At 51.9% G+C, this 22,467-nt stretch overlaps 9 protein-coding genes across 9 annotated transcripts; 4 read left to right on the plus strand and 5 right to left on the minus strand.

Annotated features, from left to right (window-relative positions):
• Nucleotides 1–16: 16 nt before the first annotated feature.
• Nucleotides 17–1,291, minus strand: CGCS363_v005436 (uncharacterized protein; the record flags this gene model as incomplete). The annotated part of the gene is made up of 1 exon (XM_036637285.1): nt 17–1,291. The coding sequence occupies one exon, from the start codon at nt 1,289–1,291 to the stop codon at nt 17–19; it is 1,275 nt and encodes a 424-aa protein (XP_036498415.1).
• A 3,312-nt stretch (nt 1,292–4,603) lies between these two features.
• Nucleotides 4,604–5,821, plus strand: CGCS363_v005437 (Mannan endo-1,4-beta-mannosidase A; the record flags this gene model as incomplete). Its single annotated transcript, XM_036637286.1, has 3 exons — nt 4,604–5,414; nt 5,468–5,560; nt 5,613–5,821. The coding sequence occupies 3 exons, from the start codon at nt 4,604–4,606 to the stop codon at nt 5,819–5,821; spliced, it is 1,113 nt and encodes a 370-aa protein (XP_036498416.1).
• A 615-nt stretch (nt 5,822–6,436) lies between these two features.
• On the plus strand, nt 6,437–7,145 carry cesA-3 (Multidomain esterase; the record flags this gene model as incomplete). Its single annotated transcript, XM_036637287.1, has 3 exons — nt 6,437–6,469; nt 6,519–6,836; nt 6,894–7,145. 3 exons carry the CDS (start codon nt 6,437–6,439, stop codon nt 7,143–7,145), a joined length of 603 nt encoding a protein of 200 aa, XP_036498587.1.
• Nucleotides 7,146–7,564: 419 nt separating this feature from the next.
• On the minus strand, nt 7,565–9,289 carry CGCS363_v005439 (uncharacterized protein; the record flags this gene model as incomplete). Its single annotated transcript, XM_036637288.1, has 6 exons — nt 7,565–7,876; nt 7,931–8,162; nt 8,224–8,561; nt 8,614–8,901; nt 8,956–9,096; nt 9,152–9,289. 6 exons carry the CDS (start codon nt 9,287–9,289, stop codon nt 7,565–7,567), a joined length of 1,449 nt encoding a protein of 482 aa, XP_036498588.1.
• Nucleotides 9,290–10,780: 1,491 nt separating this feature from the next.
• CGCS363_v005440 (uncharacterized protein) lies at nt 10,781–11,995 on the minus strand (the record flags this gene model as incomplete). Its single annotated transcript, XM_036637289.1, has 1 exon — nt 10,781–11,995. One exon carries the CDS (start codon nt 11,993–11,995, stop codon nt 10,781–10,783), a length of 1,215 nt encoding a protein of 404 aa, XP_036498393.1.
• Nucleotides 11,996–12,542: 547 nt separating this feature from the next.
• Nucleotides 12,543–12,899, plus strand: eutQ (Ethanolamine utilization protein EutQ; the record flags this gene model as incomplete). Its single annotated transcript, XM_036637290.1, has 1 exon — nt 12,543–12,899. One exon carries the CDS (start codon nt 12,543–12,545, stop codon nt 12,897–12,899), a length of 357 nt encoding a protein of 118 aa, XP_036498392.1.
• Nucleotides 12,900–13,181: 282 nt separating this feature from the next.
• On the minus strand, nt 13,182–14,687 carry BEA4-4 (Beauvericin cluster-specific repressor BEA4; the record flags this gene model as incomplete). Its single annotated transcript, XM_036637291.1, has 1 exon — nt 13,182–14,687. The coding sequence occupies one exon, from the start codon at nt 14,685–14,687 to the stop codon at nt 13,182–13,184; it is 1,506 nt and encodes a 501-aa protein (XP_036498395.1).
• Nucleotides 14,688–16,903: 2,216 nt separating this feature from the next.
• On the minus strand, nt 16,904–18,448 carry CGCS363_v005443 (uncharacterized protein; the record flags this gene model as incomplete). Its single annotated transcript, XM_036637292.1, has 3 exons — nt 16,904–17,375; nt 17,431–17,893; nt 17,950–18,448. 3 exons carry the CDS (start codon nt 18,446–18,448, stop codon nt 16,904–16,906), a joined length of 1,434 nt encoding a protein of 477 aa, XP_036498394.1.
• A 1,224-nt stretch (nt 18,449–19,672) lies between these two features.
• On the plus strand, nt 19,673–21,333 carry amt1-0 (Ammonium transporter 1; the record flags this gene model as incomplete). Its single annotated transcript, XM_036637293.1, has 5 exons — nt 19,673–19,771; nt 19,839–20,121; nt 20,184–20,310; nt 20,359–20,792; nt 20,846–21,333. 5 exons carry the CDS (start codon nt 19,673–19,675, stop codon nt 21,331–21,333), a joined length of 1,431 nt encoding a protein of 476 aa, XP_036498390.1.
• Nucleotides 21,334–22,467: the final 1,134 nt, after the last annotated feature.

Here is a 22,467-nt window from a genome sequence, read left to right on the forward strand (position 1 = left end):
TACCAACCTTGCTCTCTTATTGGACAGCGCGCTTGTGGTTGTAACCATAACCACTCTGCCTCTCGCGCTCGCGCTGTCGTTCTTTCTCTCTGATCAACTGATCGGTCTTCTTCTTGTCATACTGCCCATCGCGAATTCTTTCTTCCTCCCTCTGACGTGCGTACTCCTGATCCTTGAGCTTTCCCTCAGTGCGCTGTCTGTCATACTCAGCCTTGCGAATGCGCTCATCATCCTTAGCACGTTGCTTTGCCGAGTCAGAGTTTTGCTTGTCGTACTGAGCCTTGCGAATGCGCTCCTCCTCACGTTGGCGGGCGTACTCCTGGTCTTTCAACTTGCCCTCAGTTCTCTGTCGGTCATACTGAGCTTTCCGAATGCGTTCATCTTCACGATCGCGGTTCTTCTGCTGATCTTTGATATACTGGTCAGACTTCGACCGGCCAGAAGAAGACGACCTGCCATTGAGTCTCCGGTTGTAGTAGTAATCTGGGTCCTTGTAACCAATCACGTAGGGATCATAGGGCTTGCCGTTAGATTGGGGAGGTGGCGTCTTGGGTTTGTAGGTAGTAGTCGTGTGCGAATCAGGGGTGTCAACGAAGCGCCCATTCTGCTTCTCCTTCTTCTTGATCTCGGCCAACTCCTTGTTCTCCTTATCCTTCTGGCGCTGGAGCGCGGCCTTCTCTGCAGCGTTCTTCTTTTTCGCATCGTTCAACTCCTTAATTTCCTTGTTCTTGTCGAGTCTGGCGGCCTCCTTCGCTGATGCGGTTTTGGCGCCCTTTTGACGCGCACGGGCGTCCGCAATCTCCTTCCGTTCTTTATCTTCACTGAAATTCGTCTTTTGCTTTTGCGCCTTTTGGTCCTTTCTAATATCGTTCAGCTCAGCCTTCTCCTTCTGCTTCTGCTTGCCGAGGCTAGTCTGAGAAGGGGGAACTTTGCTGTTATTGTTCGGCTTAGGTTTGCTGTTGCCCTTGTTGTTGGCGCGCGCGGAGAGGACGTTGCCCTCCTCTTCACCGAGGTTCTCAGCACTAAGATCGCGTGCTTCTACCTCGTAGTACTCCCACTCACCATCATCGGTGGTAGCGGGAGGGGCAGCAGCTGGGGGAGCCGGCTGGTTGGGGTTAACTTGACGGGCTTGGAGGCCAGGGGTCTCCTCGTCGATCTCCTCGGCCCGAGACTGGAGCGAAGAGATGGCAGAGCTGAGAGCATCGTCCTGGCTGTCGAGGCGCTTGACGAGGGGTGCCGCCAAGCCGCCAGAGACGAGCAGGGCAAGGATAAGAGACTTGACAGAGGGCATGATGAGTTGAGTCGTAGGAAGTGGTGAAGGCTACCAAAGTATTGAAGGCGAGGAAGTCGTAGGTAGACCTACCGTACACGACTTGATAACGATAGGAAGGTCATGATGTCTTTAATACTTCAGTCTCTATGCTGATTCCCACTTTCGCAGCTCGCAGGAAATCCCCTTCCCACAATAACCAGCTCTCTAGTGGCACTAGTGAATAAGTCTAAAAGATGCGTGATAAGGTTAAGTTGGTGGTCTGAGACGGCCTGGACCTCAGCTCTAGGTGTAGTCGGCACATCGTCGTCTAGTGGATCTGATCTTGGTGTTGACCTTCCCACGACCGAAAACGAGGCGGACGGCGCCGGCGATTGTACGGCATGTTGAGATGCGTTTGCCGTATCAACGGACTCCAAGATGGCCGTTGGATAGTTCAAGGGTTTGGAACGGGTAAGCTTTCTAGTTGTGCGTTCCGGCTTAGATCAGATGGAAAAGCTTGAGTCGCCCGCTTCCGTCGCGGCCCAGGAAAGCAACCGATAGCGAGCGGGCGTTCATGTCGATTGTTTCTGACAGCGACTATTCCTGCCCCTGAGATATCCCACGGGTGCCACTCCACGACTCAGACGGTGCGCAAAGGGTCCAGCGAGGTGAGTCGGCACGCGGGGTAGGGCGCAAGTGGGCAACTTTAGACTCGGCCCCGAGCCCAACTAGCTGGAACGGGCAACCACTTGCAGAGCTTATCCTCGCGGGCCACGTACATCTCCCGCTGCGGGGAGATGACCGGAGCCAATAGATGGTCAAAGATTATCAGGTATTCGTAACGTTGGGCTAGAGTTTAAGATGCCAAGCGGCCCTGGGCCAAGAAACGCCCCGTCCCTTCCCCGCCTTAAGTTTCGACCCGCCGATTTAGGTTATCAAAGGGGATCGAAAGTGCGACCAATATCGCGGTGGGTGTCTTGTCGATCTTGGAACCCCAGGCGTGATACTCTCGGGGGAGCGTCCGCCTGGTAGAAGTCTCCTGATTTGTGAACAGATTTGCCGAGGTGGAGGCTTCCTGACTATGGCTGCTCCCAGCCACTTGGGACGGTTGATGCAGGGCCGCTCGGTAACTTTCGAAGCTTGGGCACGCAGATCCCGCGGTCCTTTTGTACACACAGCAGGGCGGGCCCCAATGTCGCCGTCTCGTCCGGTCTTCCCGACCCCCAAGAACCCGGAGCCGCTGGAATGGCCCGGGTCCGGATCCAGCTTAACCTGAACAAAGCTCAAAGTAAGCCGCGCAACACTGCTTCACTAGCGCCGTGTTGGGTTTCCGTAAGGCTTCCCTTGGTTAGACAGAAGAAACCGTTCCGAGAGCGATTTGAAATTTCTGCAAGGTACCGCAACTCAAAGCAAGCCTAGACTCTATCCCTAGACTCTACTTTCAAGTGTCCAATCAGTTTCGCCTGCGTCGCGAACGGTTATCTCAGCTTCTGATCACCATTGGCACAAGGCCAGCCTTCCACTTAGGCTAGAGCGTAAACATTGCCGTTTCACGGTCGTATGACTGGGCTCTTTTCGGTGTAGGCAAACGCAAAGCTCACGTGGTCTTGAAATTAAGTATCGCAGATAAGGTTCCTCATTCGGCCAATTATCTAAGATCATCGAGATACCGCTGCGCACTGCTACGTGCGCAAAGTTGATTTGATAGAATACCAAGAATCCTCTAGTGGCTCAAGGTTGTGCAGTTACTTAGCGTTCCCTGTGTCTACGTGCGGTGGCTGGCTGACAAGCCAAACCTCCAAAGCTATCTGTCATGAGCTGAACACTCTCAAACCCCGAGCAACCCACGACATTCCGAGGAGTTCCATGTGTTTGTAGGCAGAGGGACTTATGAGCGAGTTCAGCGACCTGATTCCTGCTTTCCACAGAAACGTTCTCTCCGGCCTCAAACTGCCACGTACGCGCATATAAGCTTGAAACTTGTTGCGATGACGAAATCGTGAAGAGAACTAGTGCAGGGAAGGATCTTACTTTGAAGCTGCATGTTTTCCGTCCCGCTCATTATCCACCGTTCCACGGATGACATGGCGGCACCAGCGGTAGACGCGCCTTAGTGGCGGATACGCACGCTAAGACCACGAGCTTAGGATATGATGAGGATACCCGGCAGGTAGTGTAAGCGTTAACTGAATCGTTGATTCAGAAGTGCACACGACGCTTAGGGAGAAAAGCTTTTCAGCTCAGCGCTACAAGGGCTACTTTGCGGTGTAGGATGAGCAGGGCTACTCTTTTGGCACTCAATATCAGCCAATCTTGTTCCACACGCAGCTAATCATGACTCGAAAACGACCCTGAGGTAATAGAAAGCGTCGGGAGTGTGCAATTGGGTCACATATGTGTCTAGACTGGCGGCGCTTTGCTAGTACTTGAGACTTATTTTTGTTAGAGTTATGTTCTATCTTGAAACTATGAAATGTAATCTCATGTTGATATCGTTTGTAAAGAAGTGATTAATAAACACTTCAAATGGTAGGCGGTTTACATCGACTAATTCAATCAGAAAGGGCGCTACGCCGAGGCAACGTCCATGGCCTATCCTGCACTGAAACCACCGCTTTCACATGAGAAATGAGCTTCAGAGTTAATTCAACTGAGACTGAACGAGCCGGATCGAAAACACTTCCTCTTGTGAAATGGGAATTAGCATCAGTCTCCTCCTCGACGCAGTCCCATCATCGCTTCACGCAGTTACAATTACTTACCTTTTAGCCCCTTCCGGTACTAATCAGCGATCCCGAAACTAGCAAGAAACTTATACTATCATCTCATCTCGATACACAGTAGTATCCCGCCGGATGTAGCGGAGGCCATGATGGTTCCCCAAAAATCAGATACTCGGGGCACCCGCTGGCATCGGTCCCGACTCCGTTGGGCCGAGGCCCCGCTTCCAACCCCGGAATGGCAACTGGTGTCTGGGCGCGCCGCCATCAGCCCCACAAATGCACCGAAGAGGACGGACGGAAGTCTCCCCTCCGCCCCCGAATCAGGCTTGTGCCGTCTCGGCGAGCTTTATTTGCGGCGCTCACGCTCACCAAGACGCCGATCTCTCTTACGGGATCAAATCACCGTCAATACGAGATCTTTTGATGTATCGAAATGAATTGCCGGTGAACTCGGGTTGCTGCCAGATGCTCGTGTGACGCCCCCTGAAAACGTCCCAAGAAGATAGAACAAACTTAACCGTTTCTTCCAAGCTTGTAAAATCATATATAGCCGGCCGAGATGTCGGGGCTGCACGCACCATCTCATGTTCTTTAGGTTCGTAGGACTCGACAACCGCCACTGCCGATCATGAAGGCCCACCTCGTCGCGATTCTGAGCAGCTTGGCCTGCGTCCAATCTCTTGCTGTCCCGGAGCCCAGGCAAGCTGGAAGCTTCCCGTCGGCAAGTGGGACGCGGTTCACCATAGATGGGCAAACCAAATACTTCGCCGGCAGCAACTCCTATTGGATCTCGTTCCTGACGAACAATGCCGATGTTGACCTTGTCATGGACAACGTCGCGAAATCAGGTCTCAAGATATTCCGTGTCTGGGGCTTCAATGATGTCAACACGATCCCCGGCAACAACCAGGTCTGGTATCAGTATCTATCGGCCTCTGGGTCTCAGATTAATACAGAGGCGAACGGCCTGCAGCGCCTCGATGCCGTGGTTTCTGCTGCAGAGCGGAAGGGAGTGAAACTCATCATCAACTTTGTCAACTTCTGGGATGACTACGGCGGATTAAGCGCTTACGTGAAGGCGTTTGGGGGCTCGAAGGAGAGCTGGTATACGAACACCGCCGCTCAAGCCCAGTACCAGGCCTATGTCCGAGCGGTTGTAAGCCGCTACAAGAGCTCCTCCGCCATTTTCGCCTGGGAACTTGCGAATGAGCCCAGGTGCAAAGGATGCAGCACAGACGTGATCTACAAGTGGGCGGAGTCATCTTCCAAATTCGTCAAATCGCTCGACTCCAACCACATGGTCACTCTCGGTGACGAGGGAATGGGCCTGCCTGGAGATGGTAGCTACCCATACCAGTACGGCGAGGGGACGGACTTCGTCAAGAATCTCGGCATCAAGACCCTCGACTTCGGCACTTTCCACATGTATCCTGACCATTGTGAGTTATACTGCCTAACTAATCCGAATAACTGAGCTGACAATGGTGTTCAGGGGGCGTGGATCTGAAAACGTGGTCCCCTGGCTGGATCAAGTCCCATGGTGAGGCATGCGCCAAAGCGGGGAAGCCCTGCTTATTCGAAGAGTGTAAGGTTCCCCCCTGTCAAAAATGACCAAAACAAAAGCTAATGCCAAGGAGACGGTTCCCTGAGTGACCACTGCAATATCGAGAAGGCATGGCAACAGGTGTCGCGTACTGCGTCTGGCTTGGGAGCTGATTTGTTCTGGCAGTGGGGAGACCAACTTAGTTCGGGACAGACGCACAATGACGGATTCACAATCTACCACGGCAGCAGCGATTATCAGTGTCTGGTGGTTGACCATGTCAAGGCAATCAACTCTTCTTGATTTGCCGCGAGTGGCTTGTACATAGACGCCTTCACGGCCTTCTCGGCCTTTGACGAGTCAAGATGAAGCACTACGTCTTACAGTTGATCTTGGAATCTGGATGCGTGGGGGATTCCGCCGATCCTCGTGTTGTGAGAAACGAATCGTCCGAAGTCTTGTAGGATGAGGCTCAATCATTCGATACATCGAATGTCGGGTACCGTGCTTCCGCAAAAGTAAGCCCCAACTAAAGTGCAGGTTAACCATGGAAACGGCCAAGCTTTGTCGGAAAATTGTGGTCTGATCTAGGATAGACCCTTCAATATTCCGCCAGCGCGACATAGAAGGATCGCCGCATAAGGTAGGATGCCACAGCCGCATACTATTGAGGAGCAGAAATACGAGGACCTGGCTGCCAGATACTTCCCGCAACTGTTGCACGATTTCCGATGTAGAACAATAAGAACCAAACTCACCCCACATTCGGGTTTACTTGAGAAATCCCTGACTCATTTCCTGATTAGCCAATTCTGCTTGGCAGACCATTTTCCAGCAATGTTTCTCGGAAAACCCGTGGTGGTTGCTCTGAGTTTGCTCCAATTATGGGGCGTCTCAGCTGAAGATAAGGTTAAAATCATGCCTCTCGGGGATTCGATCACAGGCAATCCAGTAAGCTCTTCAGGATCGAGACTCGGATTTAGTAACTGACGCCAACAAGGGTTGTTGGAGAGCATTGTTGTGGAAGAAGCTTCAAGACAACAATATCAAGAACACCGACTTTGTTGGGACACAGAAGCCGCAGGGTTGCGGGTTCGACTATGATGGAGAGAATGAGGGTCACGGTGGGATGCTGGCTGCAGACATTGCCAGTCAGAACTTGCTTGATGGATGGTTGAAAGAAACAAAACCAGACATTGTCATGATGCACCTGGGCACGAATGATGCGTGGAGCAACAGGAGGCCGGAGGACACTATCCAGGCATTTGACAAGTTGGTGGATCAGATGAGATCGAGCAAAGACACGATGAAGATACTGGTGAGTGAACGGGAACCCAAAGGACTTTCTTAGTTGGTTACAACTGACTGCTTTCAGGTTGCTCAGATAATTCCATTAAACCCTGATGGTTGTCCGGAGTGTGGACGAAGAGTTGAGACTCTGAACAACGCTGTCGTGGAATGGGCACCGACGAAATCCAACGACAAAAGTCCTATTACGGTAGTTGACTGTCATAAAGATTTTGATGTCAAAGCAATGACACGAGATGGAGTTCATCCGAATGATAAAGGGGATGAGCGGCTGGCTAATGCTTGGTACGAGCCTCTCGCAAAGGCTATCAAAGGCTAAACACCAAATATCATATCACATCGAACTGCTAAATGATTTGAGCTGGATGTAAACATGCCAAAAGAAAGTGACAGCCTGCCCAACATTGTGAAAATAACATCAGCAAGTCAACGCTGAAGTACTGACTGGCCACTCGCTTATTCCCACTTGCTTTCGCTGTAAGCTACGAACACTCTTCTGAGATTTTTCTGGCGCAGGTAAAGCTCTTTTGAATCGGAATGACCCTCACAGTTAGGAGTGCTTCATCGTTGTGGTAACTTTCGGTACGGCCGGTCGGCTTACTTGACATGAATAAAAACTTTGAGAAGAACAGAAACTTCAGAGTGGCTCTTGAAGCTATACTATTTACACGAAGAGAAGTTTCTGCAGAGTGTGTTTCGCAGTGTGCTCAACTGGCTGCGTCTTGGTTGCGTCAAACCTTACCAAGGCCACCACCAAGGGTTGGATCGCTTGACAACCCAAACGCCACGCTCCATAGTGTTGATTACAATGTAGCCGCTCTTGAAGAAGGGGTAGTGACTCCAAGTACCGACGTAGTTGTTCAAACCACCACCCTCCTCCTGATCATCCTCGGGATAGATGTCAAAGTAGGCAATCTCCTTGACACCCTTAGCGGTAGGATCCTTTCGGATAGATGAAATATCCAAGATACGCAGACCAGCACCGTAGTTGCTCTGGTAAGACAGACCGCGGTTGATGTATTGGTTGTGGTCAACGCTTCGCACGGTTCCCTTCAACATCATGGTCAGAATCCGTGGTTAGAAACCGGACATCGAAGGACTTACCTTGAAAATACCAGTCTGGCGCGGTGATGCAAGACTCCTGATATCCCAGAAGTACGTGACGGGGAACCCATCGGCTGCGGGGCCAGTCTTGTTCCGCTCATCGATTTCATCGTCCAGCACGAGGAAATCTTGCCAGTTGGGGTCAATAATCCAGCCCTGATGAGTGTACGTAGCACCCTCGTAGGAAGTGCGCGAGATGATGTTGGTGGTGTTTTTGTCGGTAACATCGTAGCTAAGAAAGGAGCGTCAGCAACCAGTGTTCTTAAGAAGTTGGCTCAATGCGCGCGACTTACATGGTCAAAGTGTCCTCATTGTAGCCGTAGCAGATATCGCGGCCCCAGTACTTGACATCAGGTCCTCGATAAACGATGCACTGCGCGTCGTGAACGTAGCCATCGCCAGCAGCACATCCAAGGTATTGAGGGTTTGCAATATCGGCAAGATCCAGGAACTGAAGCCCTGAATCACAAGGCAGGTTCTTGCGGGGCTGAGCACCGACAGCGACGGCATAGCCCTTCTCTTCGTTGACCACAACGTTGTGGCTGCGACCCAAGGGGAGAGCCTCGCTCCAATGCGCCGTCAAGTCGCTTTGAGAGAAGGTGATGGGGTTCTTCGGGTCGATATCCAGAAGCTTCAGCGAGGTTAGTCGAATCCAGACCAGTTTGGTAATATGGTGGACAAACCTTTCGTAGATCAAAGAACTGGACGCCGTGGTCAACAGCCTCGCTGCCGACAACAAGATAGTTCTTATAAGTTTTGATCTCGCGCCACTGGCTGGGAACGGAGTACTGGGGAAGACGGCCGAGGTAGATAAGCTTGCCCTGCTTAGAGATCTCGACGAAAGCAGCTCCATCGTATTGCCCAACGGCAAAGAACTCCCGTCCGTTAGGCGCTGTCCAACCCCAGGAGCCTGATCCCCTGCCAGTCGAGTTGCCCAACGCAGCGTGGGACTGGAAATCGTAAAGATCAAGCTAAAGGGCGTTAGAATGGCAACTCATGAAATTTCACAATGGAGTTTGGCTTACATCCTTGCACCTGAAAGTCTGGAGAGGATCCCCCTTGACCAATTCAACCTTGCCGTCCTTGCAAGCGATGTAATCCTTCGGGCGGGCCGTGCATTTAGCAGACTCGAACCTGCCCTCGGCTTCAAACTCCTTCCACTGGGCCTATTCACGGTCAGTAATGTCTTGTGACCTTTTATTCAGAACCAAAGTGACTCACCAGCTTGTGTTCCATGCTTTCCTGATGAGCGGCACCAGTATCGTACCAAGCTGACAGTTCAGCGTTGGGTTCCAGTTCCTTGGCAACGGCAGCCCCCGACAGGGCGCTGACGGCCAGAGCCAGATGTGCGGTTCTCATCTTGAAATTGGACGGTATGATGCCAAGTGAGGCTGGGAACAAGCACCGACTGTGGGTTCAGAGTGTGGACGTTGAGCGTGACAATCAAAGTCTGGGGGTCACAACGAGCAATCCATGGGGCCTTTTATACATACGCCGTTGATCTACTGGGCCCCAAACAAAGTACGACGCGATATTAAATGTGCATTACAAAAGATCCAAGTCTTACCACAGCGGGGTAGATCATCTGTGGCTCTGCATCTTGTGCCTCCTCGCCTGTCATCATCATGCGCGGCCTGCAGAAGCCAAGGAATGGCGAAAACAGTCGTTCAAATAGGGTCATGTACTGATCAATAGAGTTTTGCCTCAGTTACCCGCAAGTACCGGTGGCTGAGCCCAGATGCAGGCCATCGATTGCTTAGGGTGATGAAAAAGGCAGGTGGAAGTGATGTCGTAACCTCTTGGCATTATTGCCCAACCCCGTCCAAGTTTTCCCGCCCCAACAGTTTGAACCTTCTCTACCCGACGGCTACACATTCTCAATTCCAGCGGTCTTTTGCAATCTGACGGCAGATCCGCTCTCGGACGGACCGGACTCCGGGGTAGGTTGTCGATCGGGCAAACTCGCCGGCGGGTGTACACTACTGCATGTGGCGATGTGACCCCAAGCATGTACACGGGAACCTTTGTGAGCAGCCAAAGTCCCTTCGCGAATCAAAATCCAGAAACATCAACGGGTTGCTTGGGTCTGGTACCCAGCTGTGAGTGTTGTTGTGGTCACTGGTGATCATTGCATGTCTGAGGTACCTTTGCATGATTGGACTCGCGTATTTGTGCGAGCTCGTTTGTCTGCAGAAACGAGCGTGAACTGGTTGGAAGCGGCTCACTGCATGTTTGCCCCGGGCAGATTGATCATACGTTTTTTCTGCGGGCATTCTCTCGGCTACAGCAACCGATCCTGAGTGTTCCAGCCACCCGAGTGGCTTTTTAAGCTTGGATTTAGGCTTCTGCACCAGCTGCATTGGGTAATTCTTAGTACCTGACCAGGGCAGAAGAAGAAAATGGAATCTTACACTTACTTTTATTTCCCCCACCCGCAAGCTGCCGAACCCTCTCTCTATATCTGAAGATCTTCTTTGCACACCATGATGACACTGAGGTACTAGGCCCTTTAATCCGGGCTGGATGACAAGAGACCCGAAGATGGAAAACAACTTGATGAAATAGTCGTGTTATTTGGCTCGGTTAAGCTTAATGGCCACTTCACTCTACCAGCCCACCTTGAACACGTCCAGCATGGAATACATCTCAGAGAAACGGCACACAAGAGATTTTGATAAGAACTTCTAGCGTGATATATATGCTTCGCTCCATGTTGTACAGGTCTGCACCAAGACCCAGAAGGTATCAAGAAGGAATGCTACAAATCTCTGCAATGACAATGGCCAATGACGCTGGAAAGAGCTACGCAGACGTAATCCCCCGAAATTGCATTTCCTCATTACGGAACTCTCACCAAGGATATTTCCGAACCTCATCCTCCTTTTCCAGATCCAAACCCCTATCAAGCTGTTTTTGATGCTCGTTGTCAAGGTACTCCAACAAAACCTTCTCATACATCTCTCGGCCCTTGTAGTTGGCAACAGTGTCATCCCAGCTACGAACAGCACTCGCAAGCCTTCCCGGAACGTAGTCTTCCGCAGCCAGTTCGGTGACGGGGTGGAAATAAGTCCGGATCGTGAAAACGACGGCACGACTCTTTGGCAAGCGACGTAGAGACTGTCGCTCGGAGCGGAAGAAGTGATTCTCGATGGCCTTGTTCTTCTCAGCTGTGCTCCAGCTCACAACAGGGTCGTCTTCGCCACCGATGCTCCAGCTCCATGGAAGTGAGTCATCGACTTGGATGAAGTAGTTGTTACGTGAGTAAATCTGATCGCATCGCAGGCGTCTGAAGAAGCTTGCCATGCCGTTGTGCAGCTTCTCCTTGTAGTGCGGTACGTCTCCGGATGTGTGGATCTCTTCAAGAGACTTGCCGTATTTATCTTCAAGCCTCCAGAAGCCTGCAAGACAGATTGCTCCAGCAAGAAGATAGTACTGGCCATCGGGGCGTTCCATCATGATGGCCAGGTCATCTTGCACCAGCTTAGCTGCGATGGCCATGGGGTCCTCTGCAAGCGGCTTCTCGACGATATTGAATGATTCGCCGGACCAGATATTGTCGATACCCACGGCAGTGCGCTTGAACAACGTGGGGTATCGGTTCGGCAGGTACTGCATCAACTCCTCAAGTAATTCCATCGCAGCAGCGTAGGCGTCGGGGTGAGTTCCGACAACCTTTGAGCCCCTTTCCTGTAAACGGGCGACCTTGTCTGCATGGTACTTGGGGAAGTGGTTGTCGAGCTCGATCCACTCCTCAGGTTGGACCGACCTTAGGCCCATGGTGACGTGGTACTTCGGGCCGTAGCGAAACGCCCGATATGGAAGAGGTTTCGTTGTTTCAATTGACCAGTTTGGGTACGGACTTGGTATGGGCATCTGATAGAGCTCGGGCTCTTTCGACGACTTCCCATGCTTGCTGTTGCTTGGCTTCAGGCCAAGGGATGCGCCTTTCCTAGATTTGAAGAAGCCGACCGAGCGGGAGATGTATGCGGCGGAGACAAGGGCAAAGATACCAAGAAGCAGCTTCCAGGCTTCAGGACTGAATGAGTTGACCAACATAATCGCCATGGTGGATGCAGAATGCGCTATCAACGGGCACAGACAGGCAAAGACTCGAAGCACGGAACAGTAATGCGTCTAAGAGGTTGAATCTGAGTTCACAACTGAAGCTGATATGTGGACAAGGCATGACATTATCAGTGCCACGGCCCTCCGAGTCAGCCGCTAACTTGAAATGGCACAGCTGCCCGGTCGCACAAAGCGCCGTATCTTTACTCCAGTCTCGTTTTCCCCGCGAGATCGGCGACAATGGAGAACCGATCCCCACAGACACCGTCCCGCGCTGAGCCGGAACGCTTGTCCGCAAGAGGAAATTACAGCCTATCGACCCTGGCCAAGCCGAACTTTGCTCGACTACCTCCCCATTAGCAACATCCGAAAGTCAAAGGAAGTTGAGATGGATGAGTATCATAAATAGGAGATGCTCACACCAGCATCATCATAACGTAACAATCAAAGTCACACACGCCTCAAATATCATATCTAAACCTGTTATCATTTGGCCCTTGCAGCTACCCTCTCCAACCTTCACACTCCTCAATCCCATAGTTTCACAATGGCCGCCTTCCAGCACTACGCGAAAGCCCAGTCTACCTTCAACATCCCTCTGTTGGCAGGTGACAACGCCTACCTCGGTGACGTCTTCTCCAGCGATGAAACCAACCCCGACAAGCCCGTCTCATCTGGCCTCTTCCGCTTGAAGAAGGGAGAGCCTCTTACCTACACCTACAAGTACGATGAGATGAAGATCATTCTTGAGGGCGCTTACACGATATCCGACGAGACTGGCCAAAAGGTCGAGGCCAAGCCCGGAGATGTCTTCTACTTCCCCAAGGGCTCTACCATCACTTTCACCACAACTGACTACGGCTTGGCCTTTTACGTCGGGCAGCGCAAGAAGAGCGACTTCTAGGCTGGTGCTCTCGTCTAGCGCGTGGTATATGGACCGACGGTATCGGGCATGGCACACAAATGTGCAAGGATTTAAATACATAGCATCGCTAGCTCTGTCAATTTGAAATCAGACTCCAAACTTCCTCTCGCCAATTCCCCTTGTCATGATGAATACCGCTAACACCGAGTTTCTAAATGAACTCCACGCAGTGCCAATCTCATCATTCAAGTGACCATTTATGACTCTGAGGTCCAAAACGCCAGTGAAGCAGTGGCTGATCCGGCCATAAGTACAATTTCATTATCCAAACATTGACCGCAAGTTGTTGTCCTCCATTATATCGATCCAGTGAATCGTCGGTATCCCAATCTCACTGTCGTAGGCTCTCCAAATGGTTTGCACCAGCTCTCTGGCAACGACTACCGGCGCAGGCGGCAGACTACTCTCCAAGATACCCAACCGTCGCATGACAAAATGTCTGGCACTGCTGATATCGACCGAAAGATTGCCCATGGGCTCCTCCGGGACCGGGGCAGAAGCCATCTGGCTGATGTACAACGACAGGTTGTGCGAATCGAACAATGGCGGAGGGCTGATGACGCTCGACCCCGTGCCACCCATCAGGTCTTGCTGGAGCGAACCGAAAATGTTCATCATGTCAGACGACGCGGAATTGTCGTGCCGAAGACCGGTGCTAGCTGAGATGTACAGCAGCGGCTGGATCACTCGAGTGCCGGATGTCGTAGGAATGTGCTCCAGGACCTTAACGAGTCGAAGGGCGAGGGGAATGATCCACTCGTCCCATGGTACGGAGCCACTCTCCGTGACGGGAGACTCGGTCGGAAGACGAAGCGAAACGAGATCCGGAAAGGTCTGGTAGAGGTGAAGCAACGAAGATAGGCGGTAGGCCTCTGCAACTTTCGCGAGGTGAGACACTGGCGTTGCAAAATCTCCGGTGTCAACATCCGGGCTGTCTGGAGGAAACTCCAGTTCCAAGAGCTGTTCCTCGAGGCGTTGAGCAACGATCAGATCCTGCAGCGCTGAAGAGAAATACCGCTGCGGATCCATGCCTTGCCTCATGCGATGTCGAAAGCTTCGGCAAAGTCGAATGCAATCTGCAAATAGGCGGTTGATAACCGTGGAAACCCCAGTCCATGGATGAGGATCCCGCTCATGAATGAGTTGGAGCTGGTTTGCAGCCAGGTCTTCGTTGTCCTGGCTTTCGAGGGGTTCGTCGTCGCGTACCACTGCGAGAAGCATCTCGCAATATGCCAAGCTCTTGTTGAAGAAGGTCAGCATGTCCAAGCTGGTGGCGCTGAGGACTATTGACTGTGTGTTCAGTCGCTGAATGAGAGTTCGCGCTTCTCGGAGGAATGGGATGCCAAAACCCCGCGAATCTACCCAACAGACCGTTGTTCCGAGACAGAATAGCGAGAATAAAAGCCCAGTCGGAACGGCACGCAAGTCTGGCTGTGCCTTTACGAGCTCAAGCTCGGCCTGGATGAAGTCGGTTGCCCTACCCATAAGTCTGAGAGCAGACTGGCGCATGCTCGGCATCCTGGAGGCCAGAAAGGCTGCCGACATGCTCTCGAGTGAGCTACACACTGTGGAGGAGTTCCGCCAGTGGTCAATCGCTATCTTGCGGTTCATGTTTGCGCTCGAATCGAAACCGGACCATGCGGGGCAAACCTGTTCAAACCAATTGACGATGAAGGCCGATGAAGTATCGGTGATGCAGCTCGTCAACTGGTAATCTGGTTGGGTGTTCTCTTCTGCAGATGCTGTTGATCCTGAAGATGCCTGCATTACAGAATTCACCGATGGCCGCCGGGTCGAATCCCTCACTTGGGCCCTTGAGATGTCGAAGTCCGCCCCCAAAGGACCCGTCGGGGTCCCGCCCGGAGCTTCCTGACGCTCGTCATCACTGCGAGATGTGATTACTGTTCCTCTAAAGGAAGACGAAGACGAAGATACTGAGTTGCGATGTCTTCGGTTGTTGGACGACCCGGAGGCCTTATCCTTTGAGATGCGACTTCGAGGTTCAGGCGGAGGCGCTGCTGTCCTTTCCGGTGACGTCGTTGTGGTCGTTAGAGAGGGATTGTAGTCCTCAAAAGAAAGGCTCTGAAGAGCTGGCTGATGTTTGAATGACCATCTCAAGCCCTGCGCATAGCCCCCGCACTTGATGCCCTTCCGTGTGCACTGTTGGCAAACAGGTCTGGACTCGTCACATTTAAGCTACCCGATAAGGGTCAGCGTCTGCGTAACATTTTATTTGATTTCATTGAGCGTTTTTTGGGCTCAAGAGCAACTGAAGGTTTGATCAAAACGTACGTGTTTGGCTTTGCAGGTTACGCAGCCTGATCTCGAACGAGGGTTGAGACCCGTCCTTGTCTTGGTTGATGCCGTTTTCGGATTCCTCGGCGAAACCATTGAGTTTCGGGAGGGGAAATGCGGGTATTGTATGTCTGGGCGCAAGAGGGAAAGCTCTTGATGGAGTAAGCTGGTATCGAACGATATGGTTACTCAAATGGGCAGATCGGATATCAGCTCAGCAGATGTTGAAGATAGGACGAGGGAGCAGGCAGGTTTGTTGATGATCCAGAGCTGCTTTGTCGGGCGCGTTTACCAGTTTGTCGTTGTGGGAAGGGGTCGGGGTTGGGGGGCACGCATACAGCACGTCCCATCTGCGGCTGTGCGCTGGAAACGCGGGGGGAGGTGTCCATCTGATGACGCATATTTGTATCTTAACATATTGAAGCCAGGCAGATGATAAGCTAGCGGTGTCTATGATTGGGCCTAAGCTAGCAGATTGGTGTGTGAAACTGGCGTTGGAAGGGTTCCGAGAACATCCTTGTAGCGGGGAAGTCTTTGCAGCGCGGTCCAGCAAGACGACCGATTCCAGTTGTGGTTGGTGTCGCTGCGTGTTAATGCAGGCCAGCTGCTGGCCGGATTGCCGTCCAGCACCAGCGCGGATAAAGATTCTACTCGTTGGTTTCCGTATGAGAAAGGCGCCAATGACAACTTAATCGAAGAAATATCTCCAAGCATTGACAGACATAGTAATACACATCAAACTTTGGTAAGCTTCAGAGAGGCGCGTTGAAGTGACGGTGCAGATCTACGCAATAGGGCCGGAAAACGAAACCCCTCGTCCCCGGCTGAGGGCGAATAGATGCTTGCTTGATAGGACCATGTATCTATAGACTCGCCCAGTGAGTCACTGGGGAAACACCAAAAGCCATCTGAGAGAATCTCTAAAGAATCTATTCTGTTGATTCGCATCTGTTTCTGCCTCCCCAAGGAAGAAAATACGAGAGATCGCACAGCTGGAAACACCGAGATGCCGCAACGCCGCCGAATTGTCTCCAGTTATTTCGGCCCAGCGGCGATAAGAACAAGCCAAGGGACCAGAGAGGGCAAGACGAAGGAGACCAGGCTTCCAGACCCAGATTCACGTCGATCAGGTCTGCTTACCCCGCATTATGCAGGCATCCAGGCCAATCAAAGCCTCCACATTGTGTCTTTATCTATTCCCTTACTGGAGTCTGACCCAGGGTTATGAGATAAGCCTGCATACACCCCTCTTTTCTTTCCACTTCTGCCGCGCTCGTGTCCCCATCCCGCGCATTGTATCTCTGAAGGCAGTGACTTGGTCTCACCTCAGGGCTTCATGAGTTGGCGTTCTCTAAGGGCTCGAATGTATATCGTCAATTTTGAGAGTTCTGGCTCTGTACTAACACTGAATCCATATGAGTTTTTCGATGGCAAGAATGTGATCAATGGTTAGCCTCAATTCCTTCTCATTATAATGTCACGATAACAGAGACAACAGCCCTCCGCCAGGTCGGTCACGAGCATTTGTCTAAAACGTAGCAGGTTTCAATGAAATGTATTCATTATTTCTGTACATATTTGTAAATTCTTGTCTCAATACTATGGACACTATGAAATACTTTGTGAATGTGTATTCTCTCAATCGCCCAAATCATCTCTCATTATTCATAATGCTGAGGTCTCCAAACTCATGCGACAGCCCACTTCCTCTCCCAACCTGGGAAGAATGGAGCTTCAGCCAGAGTTTGATGCGTCCAGTCCTTCTCTATCATTCCCGTCTCAATCTGAAATCGCTCATACGCCTCCAATGTTGGTTTCGCAACATGCTCCACGTGCCACACGCCCTTGTACTTCAAAATATTTTCTTTGCCCTCATTTAAGACCTTGAGCACGATGGACGGAATATACGGCTCGTCCTTGAATTCTGACAACGGAGTGAACAAAGCCTTGAAGTTGAAAACAACGGCGCCAGAGAGGGGGAGTCGACGTAGCGTCTGCCAGTCGACTCGCAAGTAGACGTCTTCGGGCTTCAAGTCAGGGTTCTGGGCCTCGCGGTGGGCGATGTCCGGGTGGTCGGCTGGAAGATATAGCGGCTGACCCATTTCCAGGCCCCATGATCCACGTTGAATCGGTTTGGATGTCGGCATCTTGGTGAAGAAGCTGGTTATCTGTGATCAGTGGTGGGTAGGGTACAATATTGAGGGGCCAAGCTTACCGATCCATACTGAACTCCATCTTTTCTTTGTAGTCTGGAACTGTCTTGTGAATGCCCGGCAAACCCTGGCCGACCTTGTCCTTGAGGTTCCATCCAACGGAAGAGCAGACCATGCCGCCGCGGAGGAAGTATCGGCCTGTCTCGTGGTCTCTGAGCATGATACCGAAGTCCTCGGGGATATTGTTCAGAAGGACGATGAGCGGCTCAGTTGTCTTTAGGTCGGTCTCGGTATTGAGGATGCGGTTGAAGAGAACTCCGTCCTTAACCTGGAATTGGTTTGGATATCTCGTACATACGAATTGTAGAACCATCTCCATGAGCTCTTTGCAAGCAAGCTCACAGCCTGGAAGACTATCCAAAACGGCGTTTCCGTGCTTGGCGTACAGCTCCTGGCGCTGGGCGATGCGTTCGTGGTATGTATTCTCAAGCTCGATCCAGAAGTCTGTGTCCATCTTTGTAAGGGCTAGTATTTCATCATCGTCAGTAGAGAATGACTACATCAGAGCAACATGAACATACACATCGTCTGGTGATAGGCCCATCTGAAGGGACGGTAGGGCCGGGGGACTGCCTTGTTGATGTCGAAGTCCTTTAGCGGCGATGGCAGCGGGACGCCGGACAGAGTCGCGTAGTCGGGGAAGTCACCAAGAGACCGGATGTCATCGACACTAAAGCCGCTAAAGTTGAACTCTCCGGCCGGGGCAGATCGGTAGTCGGTCCCCATTTTGAGGAGGGACTTCGGCGCGGCGGCCAGGTCCACCTCCGTGATGCCGGCATACTGGGGTCCGAGCTTGGCGAGAGTGGCCCTCTGCGACGGCGGGAACGCGTTCACATAGCTCTGCTTCTCGGCCGTACTCACAGTGGACTGGCCCGGTGATGAATCGCGCCGGAACTTGCTTGAGTTCTTGCGACCCTCGATGAGCAAGCTAAGAAGGTAGATCAGACCGCCTGTGCATGCGGCGATGCTGAGCACGGTGAGTGCAACATGGGGACTCGCGAAATCAAACACAAAAGACATGGCGGAATAGCTTTGATGGCACAGATTGGATGAGCAATGAACAACGCGTCAGAAGAACGAGAGCTTGGGGTTATTTACGCGCGACTCGGGAAAACATCACCGTCTATCAAATTGACGGTCTATCGCATGCCTCTTGAACGGACATATCATATATGTTTCTGGAAGAATTAACCTGCCCATCGTCAGATGCTACACCTACGGTGATCGATGCGCCCGATACGCCATGCGGCACCTCTATGCGACAGTAGGAGAGTCGAGACCGGCCAGAGGCACGCCCTCTTCATCTGACACCCGGAACGGGAAAGATTTCACGGTGTGAACTTTAACCATCCGGTATGTTTGGGTCTAACCCGAAATGTCAAATCTACCCGGCGACTGTCTCGCAGCCATTTGATGAGGTTCCGATAAGGACCTGGGCAGCCAGTGCGGGATGACCCCGCTTGATGACGACCGCATGCCCGGCTGTGTCCGCTCCCTCTGGAGCCCGTATGCGGAGGCCGCGACGGTGTTGCAGCTGACACATGCCAGGGTTCCCTCGCATGGCCTCCACATCAAATGGCCTCGGGGCAATGCATCTCAAGACCGAACAGCGCGGCGGACCTTCGGGCAGCTGCACTAGAGGGCTTGACACCTCATGACGCCGTGCGCCATCCCTGGAATGCTGTCATTGGTCTTCAGTCGGAGACGCACCCTACTTGACATCATGTCTCTCATTGGCCGGCCCTTCAGCCCCTTTTACCAGGGCCACGAACTTCCAAGACTCCATCAACCGTCCTCCCTTCCATTCCCCCATGAACGCCCAGACTTTTATTCGGGTGTAAGATAGGTCTTTTGGTCTGATTTGCGTTGACGAACGCTTGGCAGCGTCCCTTGAGGATATCCGGGGTACCTCAGGCCAATCAGGGCAATTGGCCTTATCTGGTATCAGTGTGGTGATGAGAGCCAAGAGAATAGTAGCATGCTTAATTTTGACACAATTCGGGCTGGGTATCAACCTTATCTGATTTCGGTGATGTTCGAGTGATAGCCACAGGCTGGAGACACTGTGAGCCCGAGACACTGGAAACATTTAAGTGGTTCCGAAGTTTCCATGCCCGGTCTTGCATATGATCGGCCCGTCGTCCTGGTTCTTTAAAGAATAAGAAAGACGCGCGCTTGTATTAGCTCCCGCGTGCAGGTGTTCATCTTTACTCTTCCAGAGGCATATCGTGAACAGCTGCCAACATGGCGGAGATCATCCCGGTGACAGAATTCCCCGATTACGCCGTCGACCCGACCGGCGGCGACCCCCTTACCCATGATCTCAACGCTCCATACGACAAGGTGAATACTAGTCTCTGAAGTAGCACGGAGGGTTAGAAGAATATTGCGGGCGACTGACACCGTGTAGGGCGATCTTTGCTGGGTTCTGGTCTGCACAATTTTCTGCTGGCAGATCACGCCAGCCATTGGATTCCTGTATGCAGGCATGCATCGCCGAAAGTCATCTTTGACGATGATCCTGCAGTCTCTCTTCTGCGCATGTGCATGCGGCATCCAGTACTGGCTTTACGGAGCTTCGTTATATCAGTCAAGGGTATCGAATCCGATCTTGGGCGACTTGTCGGTTGGCGTGTTCCACAACATCCTCGCCTCTCCGTCGTTTGCCAACTCTGATATTCCAGACATCCTCTGTAAGATCTTTGAAGAAAAGCGTCGATCGTGTAAGGCCACGTGATTAATCTTTTGCAATTAGATGCTGCGTTCGGATTCACCTTCGTCACAGCTACAGCAATGATCTTGGCGGGCGCGATGCTGGAGCGCGGCCGTCTCTGGCCAAGCATGCTCTTTCTTCTCTGCTGGACAACATTTGTCTATTATGTGTAAGTATGAAAACTCCCTCCGCAGAACGAAATACTCACTCCCGGTAGTTTGGCACACTGGGAATGGAATCCCAGTGGCTGGCTCTACAACCTTGGCCTCTACGACTTCGCCGGCTCTGGCCCCGTCCACATTGCCAGCGGCTTCGGATCCCTTGCATGGTCTATGATGCTTGGCCCAAGACTTAGTGACGACGCAGTGACGAAGAAGAAATACGCGCCGCACTTCAAACCGCATAATCCGTTGTTGATGGTCCTTGGAACGGTTCTCATCTGGTTCGGGTGGTTTGCGTTCAACGGCGCCAGCACGGCCAATCTCAGTCTCCGATCCATCTACGTCGTTGTCAACACGAATTTCGCTGCTTGCGGTGGTGGAATCACCTGGGTATTGCTCGACTACTTCTATATCAAGAAGTTCAGTCTTGTTGGATTCTGTTCCGGCATCATTGCTGGCCTGGTTGGAATTACACCGGCTGCAGGCTTCGGTAAGCAATCGGACTTGAGGCGCGGTCTGTTCGAAAACTAATCATCTGCTTAGTGCTCGTGTATGCCTCACCGCTGGTTGGTGTTCTCACAGCGATTTGCTCGTACTACACCGTCAAATACCAGTATCTCTTCCGTGTCGACGACGGACTTGACATTTTCGCAATTCATGGCGTCGGCGGTTACGTTGGCGACATCCTCACCGGTCTTTTTGCCCACAAGATGGTCCCCGCACTTGATGGTGTGAGCAACACCTACGACGGCGGTTGGTGGAACGGCAACTTTCGCCAACTGGGTCTTCAGCTCGCGGGCGGAACAACTTGCGCTGCGTGGTCTTTCTTCGTATCCTGCATCTTGCTGTTCGTCATCAACAAGATTCCCGGATGCCATCTCCGCGCCACTGAGGAAGACGAGATTCGCGGTCTTGATTACGCTTACATTGAGGATGCCATCTCGGATTACGACCACGGCGACCTCTTCATTCATAATGGGCAGGTTGTAGACTCGCCTCGGAGAGAGACGAGCGTGTCAAAGAGCGCATAGAAATGATATTTTTGTGAAATCACGTAGACATGGTTCAAGTTAGGCGATGGCAAGAGGCCATGTCAATAGACTTGTAATACTGGTTCAGTACCTGAGTTGAAAAGAGTTGAGCAAGGTCACTAGATAAACACTTCAAGAGCTTTCATCTGTACATTGCAAAGCCGACCTGGCGTCAAAACCTCGGAAAATGAAGTCGGTGAAGACACTTTGAGCATTGACTTTGCGCCAGCATGAATCATTCTAAATGAGTCGGACCACTGCATTTAACTAACGAACATTCGAATAAACTGACCTGTGAAGTGGCATTGAAGCCGAGAGCATACGAGCTGTTCGGGTTTCGGTGCCGTTCCGAAGACTTCACAAGCAACTAGCGCTTAGCATTCCTAAAGAAGACTAGTCTAACGTGCCTGTAGAGTTGGCGATAGGGACGAAACGAAGCCTCTAAAGCGTCTGAGCGACGGCGACGCTGGCCGAGTGTTCCGTTGCCCGTCTCTGCGCCGTATACGGGCTCCGCCCCTTACAAACAGCGAAAATATCACACCAGAGGTGAACAACTCTGGTGAAACCGGGAGTCATAGGGTCATGGAATATTGATATTTCATTGTTCAGTTCAAATGCGATGTATGAGATGTGGCAGTGCTGAACTTTGCTATCTCCTGCGTTCGAATTGCAAAGATTTCAATTTTCGACAGGTCATTCAGGCCAGCCTTCATTTCCCTGTCGACAGGAGTGTATCATCTACTAGTATCTCTGGATATTCGGTCTAAAGCCACTCAGTTTACAGCTACGGTCAGCTTCCGTGGTATCAGAATCTTGACTTGGTGCATCGTTGGGTCGTTCTGAAGAGCAATAGCTAGGTGTGCGCCAGTGGGGGCTGAGCTGCGCAATGGCATGGGCTGAGTCTGATCACTAATCATGAAGATTCATGATAAAGGAAATAGTATCATAGAAACGCCTGCCTTCCTTTGTTGAACGTCTCGGCAACCCGTCCAGATTATTGGTCACTGTTAGTATTTTAACTGTAGAATATGTCACCAATTAAGCTCAGCGGGACGCCAATCTACCGTCCTCCTAGATCCTGGCTAGAGCCTGTGGGTTCTGTATGTACCAGCGAATCGTAGGGGGTTTAGTGTG

This window comes from Colletotrichum siamense (genome assembly GCF_013390195.1).
Source record: "Colletotrichum siamense strain Cg363 chromosome Unknown KSG_Cg363_contig03, whole genome shotgun sequence".
NCBI classification, from domain to species: domain Eukaryota; kingdom Fungi; phylum Ascomycota; class Sordariomycetes; order Glomerellales; family Glomerellaceae; genus Colletotrichum; species Colletotrichum siamense.